This window comes from Diachasma alloeum, unplaced genomic scaffold (genome assembly GCF_001412515.2).
Source record: "Diachasma alloeum isolate Michigan unplaced genomic scaffold, Dall2.0 Dall_scaffold_00211, whole genome shotgun sequence".
Taxonomy (NCBI): domain Eukaryota; kingdom Metazoa; phylum Arthropoda; class Insecta; order Hymenoptera; family Braconidae; genus Diachasma; species Diachasma alloeum.
The window spans coordinates 1,228,074-1,253,408 of NW_021680376.1; the positions used below are offsets into that span (position 1 = coordinate 1,228,074).

Below are 25,335 nucleotides of genomic sequence, written 5' to 3' on the forward strand. Positions count from 1 at the left end.
TTATTTTTTGAAGAATTTTCTCAAATACAAGAATGTTTTTCACGTTTATTCCATAAAATTAGATGGGACGGGTCAATACGAAAGAATACACCTGGGACAATTACAATATATTAATTTAATTACAATAATACAAGTAAATAATCAAGCGACCAGTATGAGGTGTTGTGTCGAGATGATACAGGGATTAATCCTAGAGCATTTAACCGACGAGCTCGGTGAAGGTGAGGTCCAGGTCGTCGCAGATGTATTTGTATTTCTCCTTCTCGTGGACAAGTTCGTCTGAAATTGGTCAGAGCAAATGAATATAACACATCCTAACACATGCTTGGATGAATTATGGAATTAATTGGCGTGTCCAGAAGTGGATAAAATATCACGTGAACTGCCAATTCAGGAATTTAGAAGTATTCGATATGCCAAAGCCACTAAATACAACGAATAAAATGATATTTTTCATCACAGATATTAAAAACTGACATATTTACGACTATTTGATGCTTCAAAGTGGCTAAATGTGATGAATGGAATGAAATTTCATTATTTTGTTTCAAAAAATCGTATTTAAAACACTGTCATTTCCAATTTTTTCAATTTAGCGATTGGAATAATAAAATTAAATAGGCCCTATTTTATTTTTCATTATGGTGCAATAAAATATCAAATATTGATTTTATTTCATTTCCGTCAAGTAAAAATCAATGAATATTATGCAGTTGTTAAAAATTATAAATTCGATATTTTCATATCTGATGGTATTTTGTCGTGAATAATTAATTATTCATTCATTGAATTGTAGAAATATTGTATGAAAGTATCTTCTGGAATTTAATGAATATAGCATCCAAAAATTAATTCTCATACTGAAAGGCCAGAAAATATAAAAATAAAATATTATTTCAACAATCTGATATTTCAAAATCGCTAAATGTAATAAATGAAACATCTTTTCAACATTTTATTTAAAAAAAATCCTACTTAAAACACATTCGTTGCCAATTTTTTCAATATAACGAATAAAATAGTAAAATTAACTAGCCCTACTGTTCTCTTCTTCATTGCGATACAATAAAATATCACTGACTCATTTTATTTCATTTTCAAGTTAAAAATCAATGAATATCCTGCACTCGTTAAAACCCATAAATTTGATATTATGATTTCAAAGAATATTTAATCATAAATAATGATTCACTCGGAAAATTGTGAAGACATTAAAAAAAAATAATGTTTTGTTTTCCCCCCAGCATTAAAATGTTAGAAGCCCCAGTATTGTCCGAACTTACGTAAATCGTTATAATAAGCGCAATGTAATAATTAAAGGCAGTAAAAATTCAAAGATCATGGCAAGCGCATTAAACTCCGTAAAGCTCCTCGAATGCATTGTCGAGTCCATCCCCAATTTCCTTGTACTTCTCCTTCTCTGCGACCATATCATCTGCAAGCAATTGTCAAACCTCGAATTAAGAAGCATGTTCTCAAAAAAACAGTTCGACATCGTGCAAAGCATCGGTAAAAACTCCAACCGTTCATCCATTTACAGTTTAATCTCCGGAATAAGGTTTTAAGGTTTTCAAGTGTTCCCAGGGTAAACGGGTGTGACAGAACGTATTGGTTCTCCATTCACGTCATCCACTCGACGCCACATGTTACGAATTACAATTTAAACTCGACGTGAGGCTGGCATGAATCGCGATAGTGTCCGTTCCATTTTATTTGTTCCAGTGACCTTCGAGTGTTAATGGGATGTGAAGGCTGGATTGTTTGGATTTTGTCATTCTCGGTGTATCGATACTTCAAGTTGTATTGAGAATATTTTCGAGATGAAGTGAAAAATAGAGAGCGATTTTAAGTAAATTTTGGTTTGTTCATTTCGCTTTAAAAAGGAAGTTTAATTTTTTTTTAAGCTTTTATTTTAACTTTTGGTGATTGTTAAGAGGTCTCTAGAGCGAGAAAAATGTAATGAAGCGCGGGAAAAACTTTGCGGAACAAATTCTCAGCTGAAAGGGGATGAAAAAGTATGAAAGATGGCTTAAAAAATTTGTTCCTTTTATAGAAATTGGGTTGAGTGAGTTAAGGGTGATCTGAGGAGGATAAATAATTTTAAGAATTGTTTAAAAATACGAGGTGGTGGCGCCGCCATCTTTAAAGCCCCTTCCGACAGATGGAAGGGGTATTCAATATGGTGGTACCCACACCTGTCACCCACCTCGCATTTTTGAACAGCTCTTAAAATTATTTACCATCCTCAGATCACATTCAACTCTTTTATCCCAGTTCCTACAGAAAGAACAAATTATTCAAGATTTTTTCATCCCCTTTTGGCTGAAAATTCTTTTTTTCCCTGAGGCATCTCAAATTAGAATTTAGGTTCCATAATTGATAAACTTGTCCTCAATTCCAAAATATATAATTGTCTATATGCCCCTTTGTAAACAATTAAAATCATAATAATTATTCTCCATTTCTTCACGATGATTATTTCTCTTTACTGATGAAAAAATATGAATTATAAAGAAATGATTCTTTCGAATTTTTTGTTACTTAAATTTTACTCACCATTCCTGTCATACGTACCATCTCCAAATATTTTCTCCTCTTCCATGCATGATTACACATCTAGCGAATTAATCATCACACCACTTATCATTACTGTTAGTTCAATACGTAATTAAATATCAACTAAAAACAAAATAAAAGACACACACACAAATTCAAAATGAAAATATATATTATAAACAGATTTATAATAATAGCAATATATAATAATTAATATTACAATGATATTAGTTGATTGTGTTTCAATTCATTCGTTTTCTTCATTAATATTAAGTAAATTAATAAACTATCATTAATAAACTCAAGTGATTTAATCGGTTTGTTTTACTCCCATTAATTTTCCAGAATTTACAATTCTCCCATTATTTAAACTTCTTGGTCATCTGATGCTCCGTAATTGGTCATTGACGAGTGGAAAATCAATATCGAGTAAAATAAAACTTGATCGAGCGATAAAATTCCTCTCGCGTTCTATCGAATCTCGTTTCGCGATGGAATAATCATTTCGTTTCTCGTGGTCCTTCACACAAGTCCTCGATTTGGTATCAATTAATAAAAAAAAAATCAGTAGAAAAAGCATGAACCATTTGATTTAACTGATTCTTCGAGCTCTGATAAATATTCATGCAGAACAATTTGGAATGTATATTCATCGTAAAAAAATTGGATAAATACTGGAGAATTGAGAGGACTAAAAGAGCGATCAAAAAGACCACAGAACAGGATTCCTCAATTAAATATCAATCAACTATTCAATTTTCGGCAGTATTCAATGAAAAAGAAGGTAATGGAAAAAAATACGCACAATTTTTCGCCAACAAGTCGAACAATTCAATTCTAAAGCGAAATGACGAAATAAATTCAACTCGAGAATGGGTTTTGCTGAATATCTCGGGATCTAAGGGAGATAGCGGGATTGTCATTCGGACCTTTTTTGTGAAGCTTGAAAGGGGCAGCAAAAAAGGTCTCTACAATTTTTTCTCTATCTCCCATAGATTTCGAGATATTCGCGACAAACTCGTTGAAGATTATTGACGTAGGGGAGAGCAAGGTAAAAAGAACTTCGTTAAATCCTCAATATCTCCTGACTCAGCGATACGATTCGGATAAGTCAGCGCTCATTTTGTAGCCTGAAAAAAATCCTTCAAAATGAAAAAAAAATCTCAATTTTCACTCAGCCGATCCCGAGAAATATACGATTAAAAATCGCTCCTTTTGCCCTCCTCACCCCCATTCACTTCGCAATTGAATAAATTCTCAATTAAACGTCTCGTCGTTATAAATCTCATCTCGATATTTCGTAAATACGATTAACGAATTGTACTCTCGACTCCACGATTGGACATTGAGCCGTCACGAAACTCGGAATGTTATCAGAAAAACAATTCAACGACACTTTGATAATTATTCCTTAAAAAAAAACTATTGCCCCATCATCAATTGGTTTAACGTGTCTTCAACACCAAAATTGACTCGTATTATTAATATCCGCAGGCACTCGTATATCACGCACTCATTCATTCCATTCATCTCGGTGGACGGTGGAGTCTCAAATGTTATTTTCGATAATGAGGTGATTGGGGGCCTTAGACTGCTCGCTCTGGTCGTTTAAAATGTTTAAGGCGTTGCACCATTATTCAGCGCGCGAAAGAAAAAAATAAAGATAATGCAATTGGGGGGGGAGAGGGAGGGAGGGGGTCTTTTGTTAGGCCACCACATTTGAACACCGGATCTACATGTTCTGGATGTCATGCAGGGTCGCCTCCATTTCCTCCTGTAGCAATTTGTTTTTCTCCCTTTCGCCAACGAGCTCGTCTGCAAATATCACGAGTTAAAAACACACTGGGGGGGGAGGGGGGAGGGAGGGAGAGAACTGAGAGAATAGTATGGTCACAACTTCGATTTTTTTTAATTAAAAAGTGAATTCAGAAGTGGTAAAACGGTTTAAGTTGAGGTAATCTGAGTTCAACTGAGTTCTGGAGGAATATCTTTGAATGTGAGGGAGATAGCGAAATTTTTGTGATGACCTTTTTTGTAGAGCGCATTGAGGGCTACAAAAAAGGTCATGAGGAAAATTTTGCTATCTCTCTTGGATTTCGAGATATTCGTTGAAAATTGAGACAAATCAAGAATTGTCAGGAATTTTGAAAAAACTCGTTTTTTTTTCAATTTAGAGTTTTTGGAATTCTATGACATCTTTATGGACTTCGAGGCATTTCACGATGTCTTTAGTAGGTTGAGAACAATTAATATATCAGAAGAGATTTGTGTAGCAGAGCTATTAAATATGACGTATTGAATCGTATTTTAATGATTTGTTTCAAAAAAATTCTATTCAAAACACATTTATTTCCATTTTTTCGATATGGCGAATGAATTAATAAACTTGAATACGTGCCACCATTCTCTCCTCAACAGTGATAGAATAAAATAACAAGCGTTAATTTTATTTTATTTTCGTCAAGTTCAAATGAATAAATATTCTGCATTTGTTGAAAATAATTAATTTTCTTCATCAAAAAGAGAATTTCGTCGAGGGGGCGATAGCACCTGGAAATTTTTGTGCTGATCAAATTGAAATTCTATAAAAATTTTCAAAAGTATCCTAAAGTTCTTGGAATTCTTTCAATTCGAGACATGAAATTGTTGAGAAAATGCTGGATATTTTTTGCCAAAAAAACTGATGAATTCCGTGAAATTTTGCAAATGAAATTTCTTCGAAATACATTTCTTTTAATATTTCTGAAATTTCGAAATGCCAGTGCAACAGCTTGAAATCCTACAAGATTTACCAAACGTTTCCGCAAATTCCTTCAAAATTGCAATAAAATTTTGCGAAATAAAATTTTCAAAATTTAAACAATTCAGAGATGATTATTCTCTTCGTGTGACCATACTATCAAAATAAAATAAAAAATAGCGAAAAAAATACAATTAAACAAACCAAACACAATAAACTAAATCCAACCAAAATTAGTCTCAAAACTCGTGAGGCACTAGGGCTTTGTCAAACCCCAGCATTAGTTATTAATTTTGCGTATAATTTTTGTTGATTTTGTGACTTAACCCAGCACACGGTGAATCGTAAACCGATTCACGGTACCGACGAACATAAATACGCATGAGTCACTGTTTGACCAGTCCTCGGGCTCGAGGTCTCCACATAAAAGTCGGCCTCAAACACCCGAGTTACAACGATTATTGTTCCTTGGTTTCGATTTGGAATGTGAATGCGAATGAGAGTCTACTGTCGACCGAACGACCAAAATCGATACGCTATTTCAAGGTATTAGGAATTCTGTCAGAGATACGCACCCTCGAGCCTGTCAACCTCCTTCTGGAGCTTCTGAACCGATCTCTCAGCGAACTCAGCACGAGCCTCAGCCTGGAATATACGATATTCAAGTCAGATTATATTTTTTACATCACACTGATCGATATGATTCGTCGATTTCAAAATGATAAGTCAATTGTAGAGTTTATTTGGTGCATAATTTTTTTTTTATTGGATAAAATGAAATAAAAACATCCGATCGGTTTTTTTATCTCAGAAATTTAGAAAAAAAATTAATCAATTGAGGGATTAATCAATTGATTTATTTATTTATTGCATAATTGTTCATTGAATAAACCAATAAAATAAAAACATTAGATCCTCGTTTTTTGATCTCAGAAATTGAAAATAAAAAGAATTAATTGATTGATTAATCAATCAATTTATTTATGTTGGATAATTTTTTTATTCAATAAAACGATGAAATAAAAAAGAGTAAAATGAAAAAATTACGTTCATTAGTTATCAAAGTAAAAAAATATGCAAAACTCCAATTGAGTAATCCAGAATGAAAGAATATTTATATTCCGATCATTCTAAAATCGACGAATGATTCGCAGACTGGGATTCCAGACAAAAAACCTCATGCTTGTGTTTTTAGGATTCACACACTCTCGATGGAATAATCCGTGTAAATATTTCGTTGAGCATTTTTGAGTGCTTGTTTGACTTGTTAGTTTTAGCGGAGTAAAACTTATTATGGAACGCTGACTCAGTCCAGTGGATATTTTCGTACCTGAACTTGTTGTTCATATCAAATGGACTCCTCGGATGGTAGATAATGTGTTGATTAATGATTTCTTGATTGATATTGGAAATTGATGGGATGTTGTCTAGATCCATTGCGTTGGGAAAATGATATCACTGGATTCTTTGAGAACTTAACGAGTATTTTTTATCAGGGCGTATTTTTTACACAGCAATGAGCATTTATTGGCCAGTGGTTTATAGTAATTATTAATAATTATCATGTCTTTTTTCATTGTTCATATAACAAATATATAATTTTCATCAACAAATTGAAAAAAAAAATTAAAAATCGATTTAAAAATATGTCAAGTTTATCTTAGCTTAAAAAATTACTCATTTTTTTAAAAGAAAGAACGAAAATGAAAAAAAAAATTACAACCTAATTTGTTAAGGCTAAGATAAACTTGGAATATTCCTAAATCTAGTATATCCTTGACGAAATAGATTGCTGACCAAAAATGTTTCACCTACTCTTGAATTCTTGAATAGAGGAAACTGGCAAAAAGGTCGGGAGCCCTCGCCGCAGGCGAGTGAAACGAACTTTTTCATGGCATAATTTAATAATTACCTCTTTTAGTGAGCTGCTCAAGTCCTTCACCTGGCCTTCGTAATTCTCCTCCCTCTGTGTCAACTGGTTTTAGTGAAATGCAAGGCAAACAAAAAAAAAACTTGAGTTAGTGAAACAAGAAAGCACAGCAATTCAGACGAAAGTCTGATAACTCAATCCTAGGGACTCTCCACGGGCATGATTCTAAGTCTCTGCAACTATCTCTAATCAAGGGTTAAGTAATCGCAAACACGTTGGTTTTGTTATTGGTGAGTTGCAGTGATTGGAAAAGCACGCGATCAAAAGGCACTCGCGGTGTATTTTGTACCTCCTTTAGACGAGTGGTCAGGGTCTTAATTTGGTTCTTGTACTCCTCCTCACGCTGGTTGGCCTATTGGTACACAAATGTTGCTTTATGTCATCGTACGAAATATTTATTTAACCAGCCATTACTCATATCTAATCAAGCTAATAGTATTCAATCGATGATTTTGGTAACGGGTACCAGCAAAGGAATGGATAAATTCATCTCACATTCCGTTAATTGTGGAATTGTCTCGATAATTAATAAGTTAAGAAGAATATGTCGCAGATCGTTTCTCATAGAATCCCTCTCCATCGAGATAACTGCTCAATTCTACACTGAGAGAAAAACACGTTGTCAAACAAGTCTTGTTTGGTTCAACAAAATCGCTAGTTGGAAATTGCCAAAAAAGAATTTGTTTGGTTCGAATTTGAAAGTCTCAAACATAAATAATTGTTCTGCGTTAGACAGCAACGAAATATTCGGCTCAAGAAGCGGATAATTCACATCAGACAAGATTGCTATCATATCATTATTATTGTTTCATTTTAGGGTTCATTTCTTGTCTGTGATTATTAGACAGCCGAAACGAAAACCTACTATCCCTTGTTTCGCATAAAACAAAGATTTTTCGGGAGCAAAATACGTATGGGAGTATCAAATAACGAAAGAGTAGTGCTAGAAATGACATTTCTTGCGTGTACAGAGAATGCAATTTTTTTAAAACTACTAAATCTATTTTTGCGACAAAAATGTTTCATTCCGGCGCACTCTCTGCATGTTTGGCACGAAAAAACCTTTTTTGATAATTCTCAAAAAACTATTTTCTCGGCACAAGTAAGACTTGTTTGAGAACTTTGTCGTTTTTCTCCCAGTGTAGGAGGAAAATATCAAGAAACACGTTCTTCTGAAACCATTCTTCATTGAAATGATTCCATATTCAACAAAACTGTTGGGATTAATTCATCAGGTTTCACCTCTTCGCGTATAATTCGTAATGGGGACATGGAATTTATTTTGAGCGAAACAATGAGGAAGAATCTTACCTTCTCCTCGGATACTTCAAGGGATTTCAGGTTGTTACCAACGACGCGAAGTTCTTCCTCCAGTTCGACGATTTTACTGTAAGAATTGAAAACTTTTTTTTAATGTCCTCAACTCTAAAGAATGAAGCATTCTTTCTTTTTACATTCTCCTCAATAAAACGAATCACCTTTAATCGTAAAAAAAGGAACCAACTGAATTAATCAGGTTTCACTTCAAGCTTGAAACAAATACTTTTGAACCGAAAGAAAAAAATCGCAAAAAGTATATTGTAATGCGGGAAAACATTGCGTCATGAATTCTCAGCCAAAAGTAATTTTAAATACTAAAGGATAGGTTGAGAAATTTGTTCCTTTTCCATGAGCTTGATGAAACAAATCGGATGTGATCTGAAGATGGTAAATAATTTCAAAAAATGTTCAAAAATACGAGGTGGTTGACGGGTGTGGACGCCGCCACCTTGGATACCCCCTCCCTCTGTCGGAAGGGGCTTCAAAGATGGCAATGCCCCCACCTCATGTTTTCAAACATTTATTAAAATTATTCATCCTCTTCAAATCACCCTCAACTCACTTTATCCAGTTTCTACGAAATGAACCTATTTTTTAAGCCATCATTCACATTTTTCCATCTCCTTTTGGCTGAGCATTCCCAGCGAAAAGTTTTCCGGGCATTCTGGTAGTTTCTTTTTGCTTCCCGAGGCCTCTGAACTCATTGTCCTCGATCTCAAATATTAATCACCCCTTCGAGGGAATGTAAAAATGTTCCAGTAACTCTTCCAGACCTCATGCCCTAAATTAAAACAACTGTACCACATCTACCCATGCTGTAAACCAAAAACAAACCGCATACTTACGTTTCCGAGAGTTCAGCCTTCTCCTCAGCCCTCTCAAGATCCTGCTCCATCATGACTAGTTTCCTGGCGACCTGGATTATGCCAACGCACATCATGCCCAAGCAAAAACACCAAAAATCAACGAAAAATCATTATAATAACGACCACTACAGCTTCACCATGCAAAAATCTACAAATCTAGTGCTAAAACTGAATTAAAGATAACATAAAAGGATCTGCCTCGCGTCCCCCGTCAGCAACTGGATCATCCCTTCGAGCTGCCTATCCTATCAATTACAGCTTAAAAAAAAAACACCGGAAGGAATCACTAGAAGGATTCTAAGGTCGGAGTCAGTGTTTGGGGGTCTCAACTCAATTAGTCAACACTCTTGCGTCGATTGTCAGAGGAGGGTTAATTAACATGTGATAAACTGAGCTACGAAAAATAAAGTATAAATACTATTAGGTGAACACGCAAATGAGGTAAAACGGTGCTTACGATTCTCCAGCCTCGGCGCGTTCCTCAGCACGCTCGAGATCGGCCTCAACCATGGCCAATTTACGGGCGACCTATTTTAACGATACAGGGGCCATTTTATTCAATGAACATCCGAGGTTTGTTTATTATCTTTCGTCAAAGCCAGTTTTCATAATACTTCAAATGAAAATAGAAACACGTGTGGAAATATTAAGGAGAACAATCTAGTGTTTTTTTTTAGAAATACTACTGCATTGCTTTCGAAGTCTATAAGATTTCTATTGAATTTCTATTGCAAAATTCGATTTCTTTTTTGTGATTTCGTTTAGTGATGTTTGGTAGAAAGAAGTAAATTGATTTTGATTTTTCAGAAGAAATTCTTGGACATTTATTTTTTTAAGTTTTTTCTGTTGTATTTTTAGTTTTTTCTCGCATACTTTTTTTATAGACAAATAGCTATGGAAAATGCACGTCAAAGTTACATATTTTTTGATAAAATTGACGTAATAAATCAAAAGAATTTTCTAATAGAGTTATGATAGAACTCCAATGGAGTTCTTATAAAATTCTTATAGAAATCCATGGAGAAAGCGCTGGGATTTGGTTTTTTTGTTTATTTAGTTAAAGGAAGGGATATTTATCCGGAGAATTTTAACAAAATCATGTCGAAAATTAGTTTCTTTGGAAAGTTTTGACTTCAGTCTAGTTGTAGTTTTCAATGAGTTTTGAATGCGATCTAGGGAAAAAATGAAAAAGCTTGTGATTTTGGGCTGCGAATGTCAGCTTTGAGAGAGTCTGAATGTAGAATTATTTGACAGAACGAAATACTACGCAAAATTCTGCTGACATTTCAATTGATGATAGTACCATGACATGAAAAAATAGACGAAGAGAATAGTGAAATAAGAATTTAAAAAAGAGAACCCATTCGGAAGACAATTGCTAATTTATTGGGAGCAATAACTATATTTTTTTGTTGCTTTAAAAATATTCTACATTAAAACCCCAGACTATCTATAACTTTTTATGAAGACATCAATAAAATCTTCGATTGTCCCTAATTTTCAACATGATTCTTGTGACAATCGGCAGCTGATGGAACATAAAAATTATATGCTATGGATTATAACAACGAATGACTTATGAAAACTGACTTTATGGGTAAATATATCAGTTAAACATTCAACAATACCTCACGAGTTTAAAAATGACTGAATCAAGTGAGGAAATAGATCTTTATTCGTTCAAAAAAGTGAATTCAAGAGAAAATGCCAAGAGATCTTTCAATGAAAATCTCTCCACAATTTTAAATTCAACCAGAATGTCATAATTTCCATTCTCTGCTACTAAAATATAAAGCGAAGACCGGCAATTTCAGTATTCACATTCCCTCAATAATTCCTACACTTAATTAAACTCGTGAAATGTCATTTCTGTCGTCAAAGCACTCTCAGACGCCACTCGGTTGCTGTTAAAAATAAAACAAAGTAATTATTTGAAAAATTGCACAAGTTCTGCAGTCGTTACGTCAGCACAACCTGGAGGAATTAGATCAACTGGTGAATTTTATGAATATTAATTCGGGAATACACTCCTTCGTTAATGCTGAAGTGGTTAATATCATCTACAGGCTGAATACAGCACACAAATCCAACCTGTCGAGTTACGGAAAGTAACTCTCTGCTTTTATCGGTTTCATTTTCCTATTAAATCGCTATTTGCGATCTTATTTATTTAAATTCATAGTTGACATGTTCTATTCAATATTTTTTTACAATTTGATGTCGATTTTGTATTTTTCCAACAGACCTTTTCACTTGAGAAATCTAAGTCGTGAAAATAAACTTTTTTCAATTAAAAAATAAACAATTTTTTTTTCTGTTGATTTCATTTTTTTTTCAATTCAATAAACTTTATTTTCATATCTATTTTTATTCAGCAAATGAATAGTTCTTGAAACGTAAAAAAAATTCTTTGATTCAAATGAACACTTCATTGAACATTGAATCATTTTTGTTTTATTCTAGTGGGGAATTCATTTGAAATTAATGAGTCATTTATTTTGTATGATGAAAAAAATTTTGTTTCAGAAGAATGAGAAAATTTCAAAAAAATAAAGATTTTCATTTGATTAAAATGCATCATTTCTCAGGTTGTACTTATTTTCCTTGTGATTTTTTTTCTCAGTGTAGAAAAAATATTAATTTCATCGAAGAGATATATTTCATAGAGAAATAATTAAAAGCTCAACAAAATTCAGGCAAAAAGTTGATTTTTTCAAATGTTAAAAAATCAATGACAAATAATTTCTAAAAACTCCTTTTTTAATTGAAAAATGCAAATTTTTACTTTTTTTCCCGCGAAAAAATAAATTATGAAGAGAATTTATCCTTTGCCCCCCACCTTTCTCTTGATTTTAATTTTTTTTCAATTCAATAAACTTCATTTTTATTTCTTCTTTTACGTACAACAAATTTTTTTCTGTTCTTTCGTTTTTTAAATATAAAAAAAATTCTTTGCTTCGAGTAAACAATTCATTAAAAATTAACTCATCGTTTTTGTTTTATTCCAATAGATAATTTATTTGAAATTAATGAGTCATTTATTTCGTACACTTAAAATTTTTTTATTGAAATGAATAAAAAAAAATTAAAAAACGACAATTATTGAAGATGAATTTGTTGAAAGTTTTCCGAAATCTCATAACAAAAAGGTCTATTCTCCATGAAAACTTGCCTCATCTCCGCAGCCCACACCGAGATGAGTCCGATCAACCAAGAATATCCGACCACAATGAGTCTAACAAAACAGTCTCAAACTCGTCTCCCGAAATAATCCAATAATCCCCCTAATCCTCAATGAATCTCAATCACAGCACAGATAGACCTATCGCAACATCTAACACTCCATAGAAAATCCCGTTTGGCAATTTTATACAAACACTATATATTATACAATAGCTCCCCAAATTTCGACTGCTAAAATTCTCGTTAAACTATTTTGAAATTCTAGTTCGGAATAAAAAAATATCTCGCCACACAGTCTCAGGTCAGGCGTGTCGTTGTGCCACAACCGTAATTACCCCATAAATCCCCAGATTAATGATTGATTAACGTTACTGAATCCTTCGTCGATGACACTGCGTCATTAAACCCCACCCCCATGACCCAAAAACCCCGATATTGAAAAGTTAAATGATAATTAAACCTTCACTGATCCACAAGCACCAAATTTTCTTCGTAATAAAAAATGAATTAACCGTTAATGAACGAAAACCCGCACTTCACTTTCATTTCCTCAGCACCAGACATTCAACATCTCCATTATCATCCCGTGTGATAACCGCCAACAAATTATCATCTCCGGGAGATTTTCACTTCAGTCGAGTTGTAATTTTCAGTCTAGAGATGTTGAATTTGATTCAGGGGAAAAAGGCCAGTGGAATTTCAGGTTTAAGCTGAAAAATTGATTGAATACACGAATTTCAAGTGGAAATAAAACGAAAATGTTCGCGGGTTATTTTAATTTTTGATGAAACTTGAAATTCAAGAATATTTTCATCAGAATTTCGTCAATCACGACTGATTTTCATTGAAATATTGCACTGCGAATTTGGTTTCCATTGAGTTTCACGACAAATTGTGAACTTTTAATGACGAATTTCACTGCAATTGTGTAGAACGAAGGCAGAATGCATCAAAGAACAGAAATACCTGACGTTTTCCATAATTTTTCGACAGTTTTGACGCTTTAAAACCATTATCCACCAAATTTTCTTGATAAAAAAAATTAATTAACCGTTAATGAACGAAAATCCGCACTTCACTTTCATCTCCTCAGCACCAGATATTCAACATCTCCATTATCATCAGTAAGAATCGTGCTAATCAGACGAACAATTAGCACGAACACTATTTCCCCAGACAATAAATCACCTTTTCATCTCAAAAAGCTGACGATTCATTAATTTTTCTCTGCTCCCATGAACAAATTCACGAGATAACGCAAAAACTGAGCACAGCCAAAATGGGAAACGCTAATCCGTGTGGTAACCATCAACAACTCAACAATTTTCCCCCTCAAAACCCGTATTTTCAACACATGTAACACACAGCAAGTTAGGGTTAGGCACTTTGCTATCGACTAGGAGCCATCACTGCAGTCACTTTTCATTGTTGGCTCTCGAACCTCATCGTATTTCTTGTCAGCCTCCTCAGCGAGGAATCTAGCCTCCTTCAGCTGATTCTCGAGGGCATCCATACGCTCTTCATCGGCCAAACTGCGGTTCTCGAGAATCTTGCGGGCGCTTTATAATTGATTAATGGAAAAATTTCATTAATTCGATTGTTCATGGAGAGTTTTTAGATTATTCTGATGAAGTCTGAAGGTCTCTGCTCTGGTACTGATGAACCTGTGCCTGGAAAACTCCCGAAAACGAACAGAAATCAATTTTTTTTTCGTCCGAGTTTTGGATTTTTGGGTATATCTTGAAATGGAGGGGAGATAGCGAGATTTTTCTAAAGACCTTTTTTGTAGAGGAAAGAAATATCTATAAAAAAGTTCCTGACAAATTTGTTGGTATCTCTATTGGATTCAGAGATATTTTTAAAAAAGTGAAAACAAAGTTAAGTTATCTCGATTTGTTGCAGATTTCACCATCAGTTTTTCGGAAATATCTCGGAATCCATGAGAGCTAGCGAAAATTTCATTCCAACCTTTCTCATACCGAAAAATGTGCTCTACAAAAAAGGTGGAGATGATTTTTTTCCTATGTCCCTTAAATTCCGAGATATTTCTAAAAAACTGAATAGTTCTCCAGGCGACGTGCCATTGCCCCTTTGAAAATACCTCTCAGATGATTTTGAATTTGATTGCTGTTCGTTTTGAGATACACAAAGGTAATCATTAGCCGTTGTCACGCAAACCCACCTCCTCGTACTTCTTGTCCGCCTCCTCGGCGATCAGCTTGGCTTGAACCAGCTGTTGCTCCAGTGCGGAAACCCGATCATCCTCCATGTTCGTGCGGTTTTCAAGGGCCTTGCGTATCCTGATGATTTTGTTCATTGTTTCATAAAATTATTAATTTTAGAATGCACTTGCGTTGGAAGAGATTTCAATGACTTTTCCTTTAGTGCACTGGGCGTTTCATATTTTAATTGATCAATTAAGGAGGAATTTCAGTTGATGAATAACGCGAGACACGTAGACTGCCCAAATTTGGATTTTGAGCGTCATTTGGACGTCAATCCTAGGCGAATTTATTCATGTGTATTTCCTTTCTTCCAACGTCAGTGATTTCCCTTTCGAGTGAAAGAGAAACTCGAGCTGATAAGATAACGCTGAATCGCTGAATACTCTTTACGATTTCTTGTTTGCGGAATTTGTGGAGTTGAAGGCAATTTTTGTTAGGGTAATGGTAATGTTCGTGGGATAAATAGTGTGCATTCTTTCGGTTATTTGAATTGGGATGAATAAATGAATGAGAAATAACATTGTAGAACGATGAATCATGGATTCAGTTGTGGAGTGGCTTCTGACTTTTTTGTTTAGACGGGATTTATCTCGGGAACGAGTGGTTTTAGAGGGAAATTACCCTCGACCTTTTTTGTAGATGAGAAAATTTGCAATAAAAAATGTCTCTTGAGGTGTTCTCGTAAAATTATTCCCTGTGGAGATAATTCGACTGTTGACAATTCAACTTCGACAACTTTTGTTGTCTTATTTTTATTTATTTATTTATTTCTTGTTTGGAGAATTTGTGGTGTTCATGGTAATTTTTGTGACGGTAGGGGTAATGTTTGTGTGATAAATAGTGCGCATTCCTTCGGGTATTTGAGGTGGGATGAATAAATGAATCAGAAATAAGATTTTAGAACGATGAATCATGGATTCAGTTGTGGAGTGGCTTCTGACTTTTTTGTTTAGACGGGATTTATCTCGGGAACGAGTGGTTTTAGAGGGAAATTGCTTTCGACCTTTTTTGTAGATGAGAAAATTTGCAATAAAAAATGTCCTGTGACTTTTCCTCGTAAAATTACTCCCCGTGGAGACATTTCGATCGCTAACAATTCAACTCGAACATATGTTGTTAATTGTGTTATTTTCATTCATTCATTTCTCCATTTTCATTAGAAAATAATGTACATTTAATCGTTTTATGTGATAAAGTAACGATTTTAAAAGAAAATGTTACAAGACTTTTATCTCTAAGGAGAATGAAACTCCCAACAAAAAAATATCCCTTGGATTTTCTCTAAATTCATTCGTATCGAGATAAAACCTGATTTGTTAAAACTCCACTAATGATTCATCATAGAAATCGTGAGGAATTCGCTCGAGTTTCTTTATCATCGTGAATGGTCATCTTCGATGACCAAGCGACAACGCTATTTTAACCTCAGATACTGACTCATCATGAACACAGAAATAAATCTCAACATTCGCTTGACATCTCGTTGAACTTTGGTAATAAAACTGGAAGGTGTACTCCAATCATGGATCACCTTGTCGTATCTCGTTGGAGTAATCAGTGTGGATGAGTCAACATCGAGATGTCAAGCTATAGGTGGAAGCAGGTAAACATGTTGTTTTTCACCACAAGATGTGTGTGGAGTGAAAGGTTTTGTGAGGCTTCTCTCTTGATCATCGAAGGGCATCGGGGATGCTAGCAAAACGTTGAATTAACGACGATGAACGAGGGAGAGAGCATTTCTAAAGTAGTATGAGTGAACTCCAGTGTAAAAAGGAAAATTAATTGTTTATAATTAATTGTCCCTATTTATCAGCTGTTGATTTGCGAATGTTCTAATTCCTATGCTCAATGAATAAGATTTTAATCATAATTAGAACTCAATTTCTTCTAGAACACACTTCAGAGTGTGGATTTCTGGAATTCAATGTTTGTTGATACTCTGGTAAAAGAGCGTGCCCACACTATTATCAATTTTTAGTTAGTTCACACGGTTATTCAACTAATCTGTCGTTCATCTCATCAATATAATTCCGTGTTTAGAACATTGTCATCTCGTGTTTTCAGCACCAAATTAAAAATTAAAACTTCACTTGGAATATTGAGTCACAGCTTCTTTTTATTCATATCAGAAATTTTGTATTGGGATATTAATATTTCGTTTACATTTTCGTTTTGGATTTATTTCTGATTTGAATAGTTTAATTCTTGATTTTAGTCTCAGAAGTCTTTAAAATCCTACAGAATCTCTCTAGATTTTTAGGAAGTTCACGAACACTTTTGGAGTTCTAAAAGAATTTAGAATTTTCATCACTAAAAAATGCTAAATTAAATTACAAAATAATTTCCAATTTTTCTGCCGACTTTTTCAATTTTTTTAATCAAAAAAGAACTCCAAAAATTTTTTAGAGTAAAATTTGGGGACCTGAGGACCAGTTATCGACAATTCATGGTCATTCCCCCCAATTACAGTCTATCAAAAACAAATGGGAAAAAAATCTGCCTCCAAGAGGTAATTTTAACAATTTCGCACACTTCCTTCAATTGAAAAATTGTAATATGCGCTCTCCCTCGGCCACCCGACCTTCAATTCCCGATAAATTCCCTTATGGACATTTCCTAACGACTTATTGGTATCACGATAAGAACGAGAAGTAATTGACGCCTCACCGTTCGCTCTCATCAGCGGCTTGGGAAGCCTCAGCGAGTTTAGCAGTAGCGGTTGCGAGACGCTCCTCGGACCTCTCGAGATCCTCCTCGAGCAACTGGATGCGACGGTTGAGGGCTGCGACCTCAGACTCAGCCTGGAAACAATAAAAAAAATACAAAATCAATAAAAATGAAATATCAAACATTTAAAGAACTATTAAACCGCATCCAACGAATGCAAAACGAACACCGTTCTTCAATCGGCAATATCTCCCGACTCAACGATGCGATTTGGACGAGTCAAATTTCATTTTACGGCTCGAAAAAACATCTTGGGAATGAAAAAAAAATTGCTAAATTTCACTCTGCGGTTTCTGAGCTATTGACGATTGAAGACGAGACGATTTAGTGGAATTTTTCGTACGTGAACGTCCGCAATTTTTGATAATTTTGCGTTTATGTCGGAATCGAGTGGTTTTACGAGGAAATTCCACAGGACCTTTTTGGTAGGGAGTTAAATTTCCACCAAAAAATTTCTTCTCACATTTTCCCCTAAAACCACTCGTTGTCGAGAGAACTTGATGTTTATTGACACGTGAAAATGCTGTAATATAATCGATGATTTCACCCTCCACCGATTTCATTCCACATTGCTGTAAAATACACTTGAATTAACGATTCCACACGTGACATGAGCGTAAAAGCTAAAACGATAGAATATAAAAAAACACGTCCCACCCAGTCCATTGTCAAACTGGGACACGCTCAAGTGGCTCAAATCGAACGAAATCGGGTAATTCATGTTCTTCCGTGAAACGGTCCCGGAAATCCGTATGGTTCACGAACTCGTGACGATCATTACACGCTCCCTGAGTTTCCCAGGGCAGAGGAGTTATCACTAACGATAATTTGTTTGGTTATCCCCTCAAAGATGTCCTTTCCACTCGTTTTCACGAAAATTGTAATTCTGTACTGAAGTGGTAAAATAGAAAAAAAAAACCGTTTTGGTGTCTAGTTTTCAATGAATATCTCGGGATCTGAGGGAGAACTTTTTTGTGGAGAAATGCGAGAGCCATAAAAAAGGTTCTTATATGATTTTTGGTATTCACGGTAGAGTCTGAGATATTTGAGATAAACTGATCGACTAAATTCGAAGTGTCAAGACTACAAGAGTAATTTACTTTTACAGAATCTATTTTTTGTTGAGTATATCCGGATCAGAGAGAGAAATTTAAGTGAGAGCTACATATCAATTCTCAATGTTATAAATTTTCAATTGAGGCCCGGGTGTACTATCTTTCGAATGTTATCTGGATTTTTTTTATCTTTCGTAATCCAAAATTGTCAATTGAGTGGTACATCATGTAGAAATTCCCAAAAATTATGATAGAATGATAAAAAAAATAGAAAAAATTCTGAAATTTTTCAAAGAGCGTTTTTAATTGAGATTCAGAATAAGTTGAAAAAAGTGGAAATTACAAATATCTAATTTACGTGATAAAAGTGTGATTAAAAAATTCTCCAAAATATTACAACTTTTTTCAAAGAGCCTTTTCCGTAATAAATGTCTCTGTGCAGTGTGGGAAAAGATTTACGAAATCAGTCTTCCCCCTGCATGATATTGGGTGACAGGCCGCCATTTGTCACCGTAAATCAGATACATTTTTCGATTTCTTGTTATTCAACTTATTCTGAATATAAATTAAAAATGGTCTTTGAAAAAATTACGAATTTTTTCTACTTTTTTTTGATTATTCATTCATAATTTTTCAAAACTTCTGCATGATGCAGGACTCAATTGACAATTTCAGATGACGAAAGATGAAAAAAAAAACATCGAGATAACGTTCGAAAGATAGTACACCCGGGCCTTAATTCAGGATAAAATTCTTCTTGAAAATTCAACAAAAGGCAATTTTCTCATCATTGTTAAAAGTTTTTGGAGCAGAATTCCGGTAGTCTTCTTGGAAATCATTATGAAATTATAGTTCCACTGAAATTTCAAGGAATTTCGTCATTGAAAATCCAAAATTCTACGGGAAAATCAACGAAAGCTGTAAATAACCGGAAAATTCTCGTCTTTCTGCCGCTAAAAGTAGAAATAAATCGATAAAGTTTTAAAACACCTAAAAACCAACTTGTGACTATTTATTCTCAAATAATTGAATTCATCATTTGCATGAGAATTGAGGTAATCCCAGATAATTGAGCATGAGAAATTCTAATTGAACAGATTGATTTATACCCCATCAGGAACAACCACACCCACTTGACCAATGGCCACTGAGCTGTCACGGAATATTTCAATCACAGGAATTTCCATTTTTTGTGGGGAGGAAGAGGTGGACAAAACCGCACGTGATGCAAGAACATTGAAGGAATTGAGACCAAAAATGGTCTCGATTATGCATCAAGACCATTTTCGTCATTCTCAGAGACTTAATACTCCCGCGGCGAGAATGCAAAGGTCGAAACAGTTATTCTCCACCCGATAAGAAATAATTCAGTAGCGAAGTGGTAAACGGAGATAAGTCAATTTTGACTACTGACCAGTTTTCAATCAATATCTCGGAATCTAAGGGAGATAGCAAAATTTTTGTTATAACCTTTTTTGTAGAGCCGATTGAGAGCTACAACAAATGTAGTTACGAAAATTTCGCTATCTCCCTTAGATTTCGAAATATTCCTCAAAAACTCAACTGGGAGATAAGTCTGACTACTGACCAGTTTTCAATCAATATCTCGGAATCTAAGGGAGATAGCAAAATTTTTGTTATAACCTTTTTTGTAGAGCCGATTGAGAGCTACAACAAATGTAATTACGAAAATTTCGCTATCTCCCTTAGATTTCGAAATATTCCTCAAAAAGTCAACTGGGAGATAAGTCTGACTACTGATCAGTTTTCAATCAATATCTCGGAATCTAAGGGAGATAGCAAAATTTTTGTTATAACCTTTTTTGTAGAGCCGATTGAGAGCTACAACAAATGTAATTACGAAAATTTCGCTATCTCCCTTAGATTTCGAAATATTCCTCAAAAAGTCAACTGGGAGATAAGTCTGACTACTGATCAGTTTTCAATCAATATCTCGGAATCTAAGGGAGATAGCAAAATTTTTGTTATAACCTTTTTTGTAGAGCCGATTGAGAGCTACAACAAATGTAATTACGAAAATTTCGCTATCTCCCTTAGATTTCGAAATATTCCTCAAAAAGTCAACTGGGAGATAAGTCTGACTACTGATCAGTTTTCAATCAATATCTCGGAATCTAAGGGAGATAGCAAAATTTTTGTTATAACCTTTTTTGTAGAGCCGATTGAGAGCTACAACAAATGTAATTACGAAAATTTCGCTATCTCCCTTAGATTTCGAAATATTCCTCAAAAAGTCAACTGGGAGATAAGTCTGACTACTGATCAGTTTTCAATCAATATCTCGGAATCTAAGGGAGATAGCAAAATTTTTGTTATAACCTTTTTTGTAGAGCCGATTGAGAGCTACAACAAATGTAATTACGAAAATTTCGCTATCTCCCTTAGATTTCGAAATATTCCTCAAAAAGTCAACTGGGAGATAAGTCGATTTATCTACATTTACCACTTCACTGCTGAATTCAGATAATGTCCTCGCAATTTCCCCGGGGTGAGGCACATAAAATCACAACGATAACACTCGTAATCTCTGATCGAGCGATCGAAACAAAAAGTGGAGGAGATGATTTAATTCGGAGGCAACGGTGGGAAGATACACATAGGGGAATTATGCAACAGGGCTGTTAATGCCGGAGCTGTTCTGGAGCGCGTTATTACGTGTACACAATTAGTGCCAATTTGCCAGGATGCTATGAATGGCTTCAAGTTCATTTACCCCAAACTCCCGTGGTTAATAAATTGAAGGAGTTTTTTATGATAAACAAATTGATTGAGGAGTTATTTACGACGCAATACTGTCTGAAATAATTATCCGAAGGCTGTTATTTCATACAATTGCATCGTATTCGTTCGTCCCGGGCATAAAATTATGAATGGTTTCTATATTTTATTTCTTGTCATTCGTAATCACGGGAGTAATAAATTTGTGGTGCATGTTAGAAAATTGAGAGGGAATTAAGGAGGAAAATCAATCAATGGGTGACGTAAAATTCAAGAATTCACAATTATTCCTGATGTAATACTATTTGAAATAATTATTTCAAGGTTATTATTCCAAATAAATGGATAATCACAATTTATTCTGGCTTCTAAACCTGAAATTGAATTGATATTTTCGATGTTTCAAAAAATAGAAATAAAAAACTTATTTCAATAATGGAATCAGCGATAGCCAAATTTGTAATATTTTATTACGGTTAATATTGTAGCCCTCAATTAGATAATATCACTCTTGAAATTTTCTGAGTAATTAAGTATCATCAATTCAAATATTCAAATTTTCAACTATTTTATCAATCAATAATTTGAGGTAGGAAGATTGACCATTACTTGTGTAATCGATAATCCCCTTTTAAGAAATTTGAATTATTCATTTAGTAGTAAATTTACAGTTTCATATTAACAAATTTTTAATGTATCATTATTCGTGAAAAATCAAATTATTAATATTATATTATTTGAAAAATTGAATCAACATTTTAAACCTTCAATAATGTAAGGGTCAAATCCTTGTGATATTACAGAAATTTAATATTGATGGGGATCCCTGAATGGAATAAAATATTTATTTTAAATAGTATTTTTTTCAGGCATAAAATCATTGATGGTTTATATATCATTTCTCCTCTTCGTATTTTCAAATTTTGTATATTGCAACAGAATTAGGAAGTTGTTTCCTATTTTACAATGATTTTAAATTATTCTTGTTTGAATTTTTTTAAATTTTTGTTCAAGGCTTGAGAGGTTATTAATAAGCGTGCGAGGACAACAAAATTTTTTCAATTTTAAGAATCGTGATATCTTTTGAAAAATAATTTCGTTATGAGAATCTCGTCCTGTTGAAAGACTTCAGTCTCTCAGTGTGACCACAAAATTATTTACCACGAAATTTCACAAATCTAGAAATTGACAAGAGAATATTCTTTTGCATCAACACTGTTAAGAATTTTTGTCCGAAATTTCCGGTACACTTTGTGAAAATTTCTATCGAATTTCATTACCACTGAAATTTGAAGGAATTTCGTCATTGAAAATTCAGAGTTTTGCGAAAAAATCAAAACCACCTGTAAATTTCAGTTCTATTTTTCCCTGAAAATGAATAGAAAACCAGAAAATGCCGGTAAAAATATTCTTGAATTTTCACCACAGTGACTCTGAATGCGATTTAGAGTTGAAAAAAATCTATAAATTTCAGATTTCCCTGAAAATTCAATGTAATTTGACACTGAATATTCATCTTACATTCGAACCTCAAATAAATCAAGGAATCCTCGTCTCTGCTGCTTAAAATTCTGGAATTTTACCAAATTTTCATTGAAACCTGAAATTTCATGATTTTTCCCCCCAAATCGCAGTCATTGTCCTGCGAGTGAGTAGTCAACTGTCCGCGAAATTTCATTTTCTTCCACCAGTGAAGGAAATCATCTTTCCCAAAACTCCTTCCTCCTAGTGCAAAAAACCGTCGAAATAATCGATTTGCTGTCTCAAACCCCGTGGAGCCCGTCATCTCCTCAGGGTCACGAGTCTCCATAAAACCGAAAAGAATGTGGAAAGGAACTTGACAAGAACGCGCCTCAGCGAAGCGAGAGGCCCCCCCTCGCCCCTCGCGAACCAAAGCTCGTCGACTGCCCCCCTCTTGACACGCACACGATCGATCCTTCCGACGCCGGCAATCACGAAATTCCTCGCGACAAAATCAACAACCGGTCGTTGAAAAAATTCCCAGAAACACCGAGAGCCCTCAACGATCGCTCATTCCCTCGAATGTCCCCAGCAAATCCCCTCGCTAATTAAATCTTTGATAAATGCTCAATGGCACTCACTTCCTCGCGTCGCATCACTTCCACCTGCAACCGCTTCTGATACTCGTCGCACTCGTCCTTGTACTTCTCCATCTCCTCTTTGGTCTGTCTCATTTTCTTCTTGAGAACATCGAGAATCGTGCCCTGCACTTGCATCGCCATTTTTTCCACCGATAAATAATTATTCCAACGAACGGATTTAGTTCACTTTCGGTTGTCACTGAAATATCACGAGTGCCTCCGATTATTCCGAATTTAATTATTGCCCCGGTTGTTGTCCCTTTGACGAGTTATTTGTCGTCGTTTAGAATTTTTTAGATCGATTTTACGAGACGATTTTTGCCGACTGAACGGGAGAGATTTTGTTTGAGCGGCGATTATGCTCCGAACTGTCGTAACACGAGCGACCACTGACTGGTGGGATTCCACTGGCGAGCCAAGATGGCCGACTCCAGTGCCATTGTACGCCGGGCGCATGCGCACTCGAGGGCTCCAGGTGGTTTAATGGACGCGGAAAGTAGTTCCAGGGGGAAATTAAATTTTTTTTGCCCTCGAGAGGACCATTTTTCCCGGTTTTTTCGACGCCAAAAAATGCGCCTCTCGAGGGTTTCGGGGGGTCGGCGGCAATTTCGGGGGGTTTATGTTAAAATTCGGAGGTTTCGCGGGGGAATTGGCACGCGGCGGGGGCTCTGCGGCTACTGCGAACCCCGGAAATACCGCGCCCGTCGCGACGCGCGCCCATTCGTTTGAATCGAACAACAATTCGAACATTGTTCGGGTTTTTTAGAGGAGACGGGGGGTCAGGACGCGGTTTTTTATGGGAAGTTGGAACCGTTTTTGTGGGGGCGTGGGAGAGGCGATGGGGAGAGGGGGGGGAGGGTTCACGGGGAAATGGGTTCGGTGGGAATTTTAGTCGCGGGTTTGGGCGGTTGGAGGTGTGACGGGTGTGGGTTCAATGAAAATTTTAATTTTGAATATTTATTCTGATTTTAAGTCAATAGCGAAGTGGTAAAATGGTTTAAGAACGGAAAGAGTTGATAATTGAATTTTCAACAAAAAGTCTGAGGATTTTATTCTAGAATCTCTTGGTTTTGGCGAGATAATTCTGCAGAGGATTTTTATAAGGGAAATTTTATAAAATTTAATTTTTAAAAGGGGCAGGGAAAGGGGAGTTCCCGGAGAAATGGTTTCGATGAGAATTTTAGTCGCGAATTTTGGACGAATAATCGGACGTGTATAAAGACAAGAAAAATTTAATGTTTCTGTTGTAATGTGTGACAGGTATAGTGAAATTCCAAGAAATTTCAGAATTGACAATTCACAATTTCATGAAAATATGAATGGGAACTGTAAATGTTAGTTCAGTTATTAGATGAAAATTTATAGAAATCCCGAAAATTAATGAACCGGTAATTTTCAATTCAATTCAAGAAAATAATTTAACCTGCATTTTTCAGTTATAATTTTTAATTCTGAAAAAATACCTTTGAAAGGTAGAATTTCACTCTGTCAATCTCTAATTAATCCATCATGTAATCGTCTCCTTAATCAACTGAACTATTACCATTCATTATCGTTATATTTCAGTGGGATTACGTCATAGCGGGGAAATTTGGGGAATTGCCGCGTGATGACTCATTATTGGGGCGGGGTTATTTGTATAAAGTATACAGAAGCTTTAAATTTTCAGAAAGTGATGGAGTTAATCAAGCCAAAGTCGATGAAGGGCAAAGAAAAATGAGCGATTGGAAAAAGTAGATGAGCATTCACTCGTCAAGTCTTTGTTTTTGCCCTAAAAAAATTTATTAAACTCCCTGTTTCCCTTCGGTTGAACCCATCTCCTGACATTCAGAATATTCTTGTGAACAAGTAAGCGAAACCGACTCCTCAACCCCATCAATCGTAACTCTATT

General features: G+C 35.0%; 1 protein-coding gene across 16 annotated transcripts in view; it reads right to left on the reverse strand.

Moving 5' to 3' along the window:
- Positions 1-25,335, reverse strand: part of LOC107036781 (tropomyosin) — a 41,694-nt gene that overhangs the window by 1,945 nt on the left and 14,414 nt on the right. For 2 of the 16 annotated variants that reach the window (XM_015254932.1, XM_015254930.1), the window contains exons 4-10: positions 17,488-17,621; positions 14,037-14,154; positions 9,870-9,940; positions 8,538-8,613; positions 7,516-7,578; positions 5,872-5,941; positions 2,711-4,371 (exon numbers count right to left, since the gene is read on the reverse strand). In XM_015254932.1, the coding sequence (XP_015110418.1) occupies positions 4,289-4,371; positions 5,872-5,941; positions 7,516-7,578; positions 8,538-8,613; positions 9,870-9,940; positions 14,037-14,154; positions 17,488-17,621 (615 nt within the window). In that variant the 3' untranslated portion in view covers positions 2,711-4,288. Of the gene's footprint in view, positions 1-96; positions 280-2,710; positions 4,372-5,871; positions 5,942-7,208; positions 7,272-7,515; positions 7,579-8,537; positions 8,614-9,391; positions 9,463-9,869; positions 9,941-14,036; positions 14,155-14,777; positions 14,896-17,487; positions 17,622-23,443; positions 23,899-25,335 lie in introns of those variants that run through there. The other 14 variants (XM_015254946.1, XM_015254944.2, XM_015254942.2 and 11 more) reach the window with 14 other exon arrangements.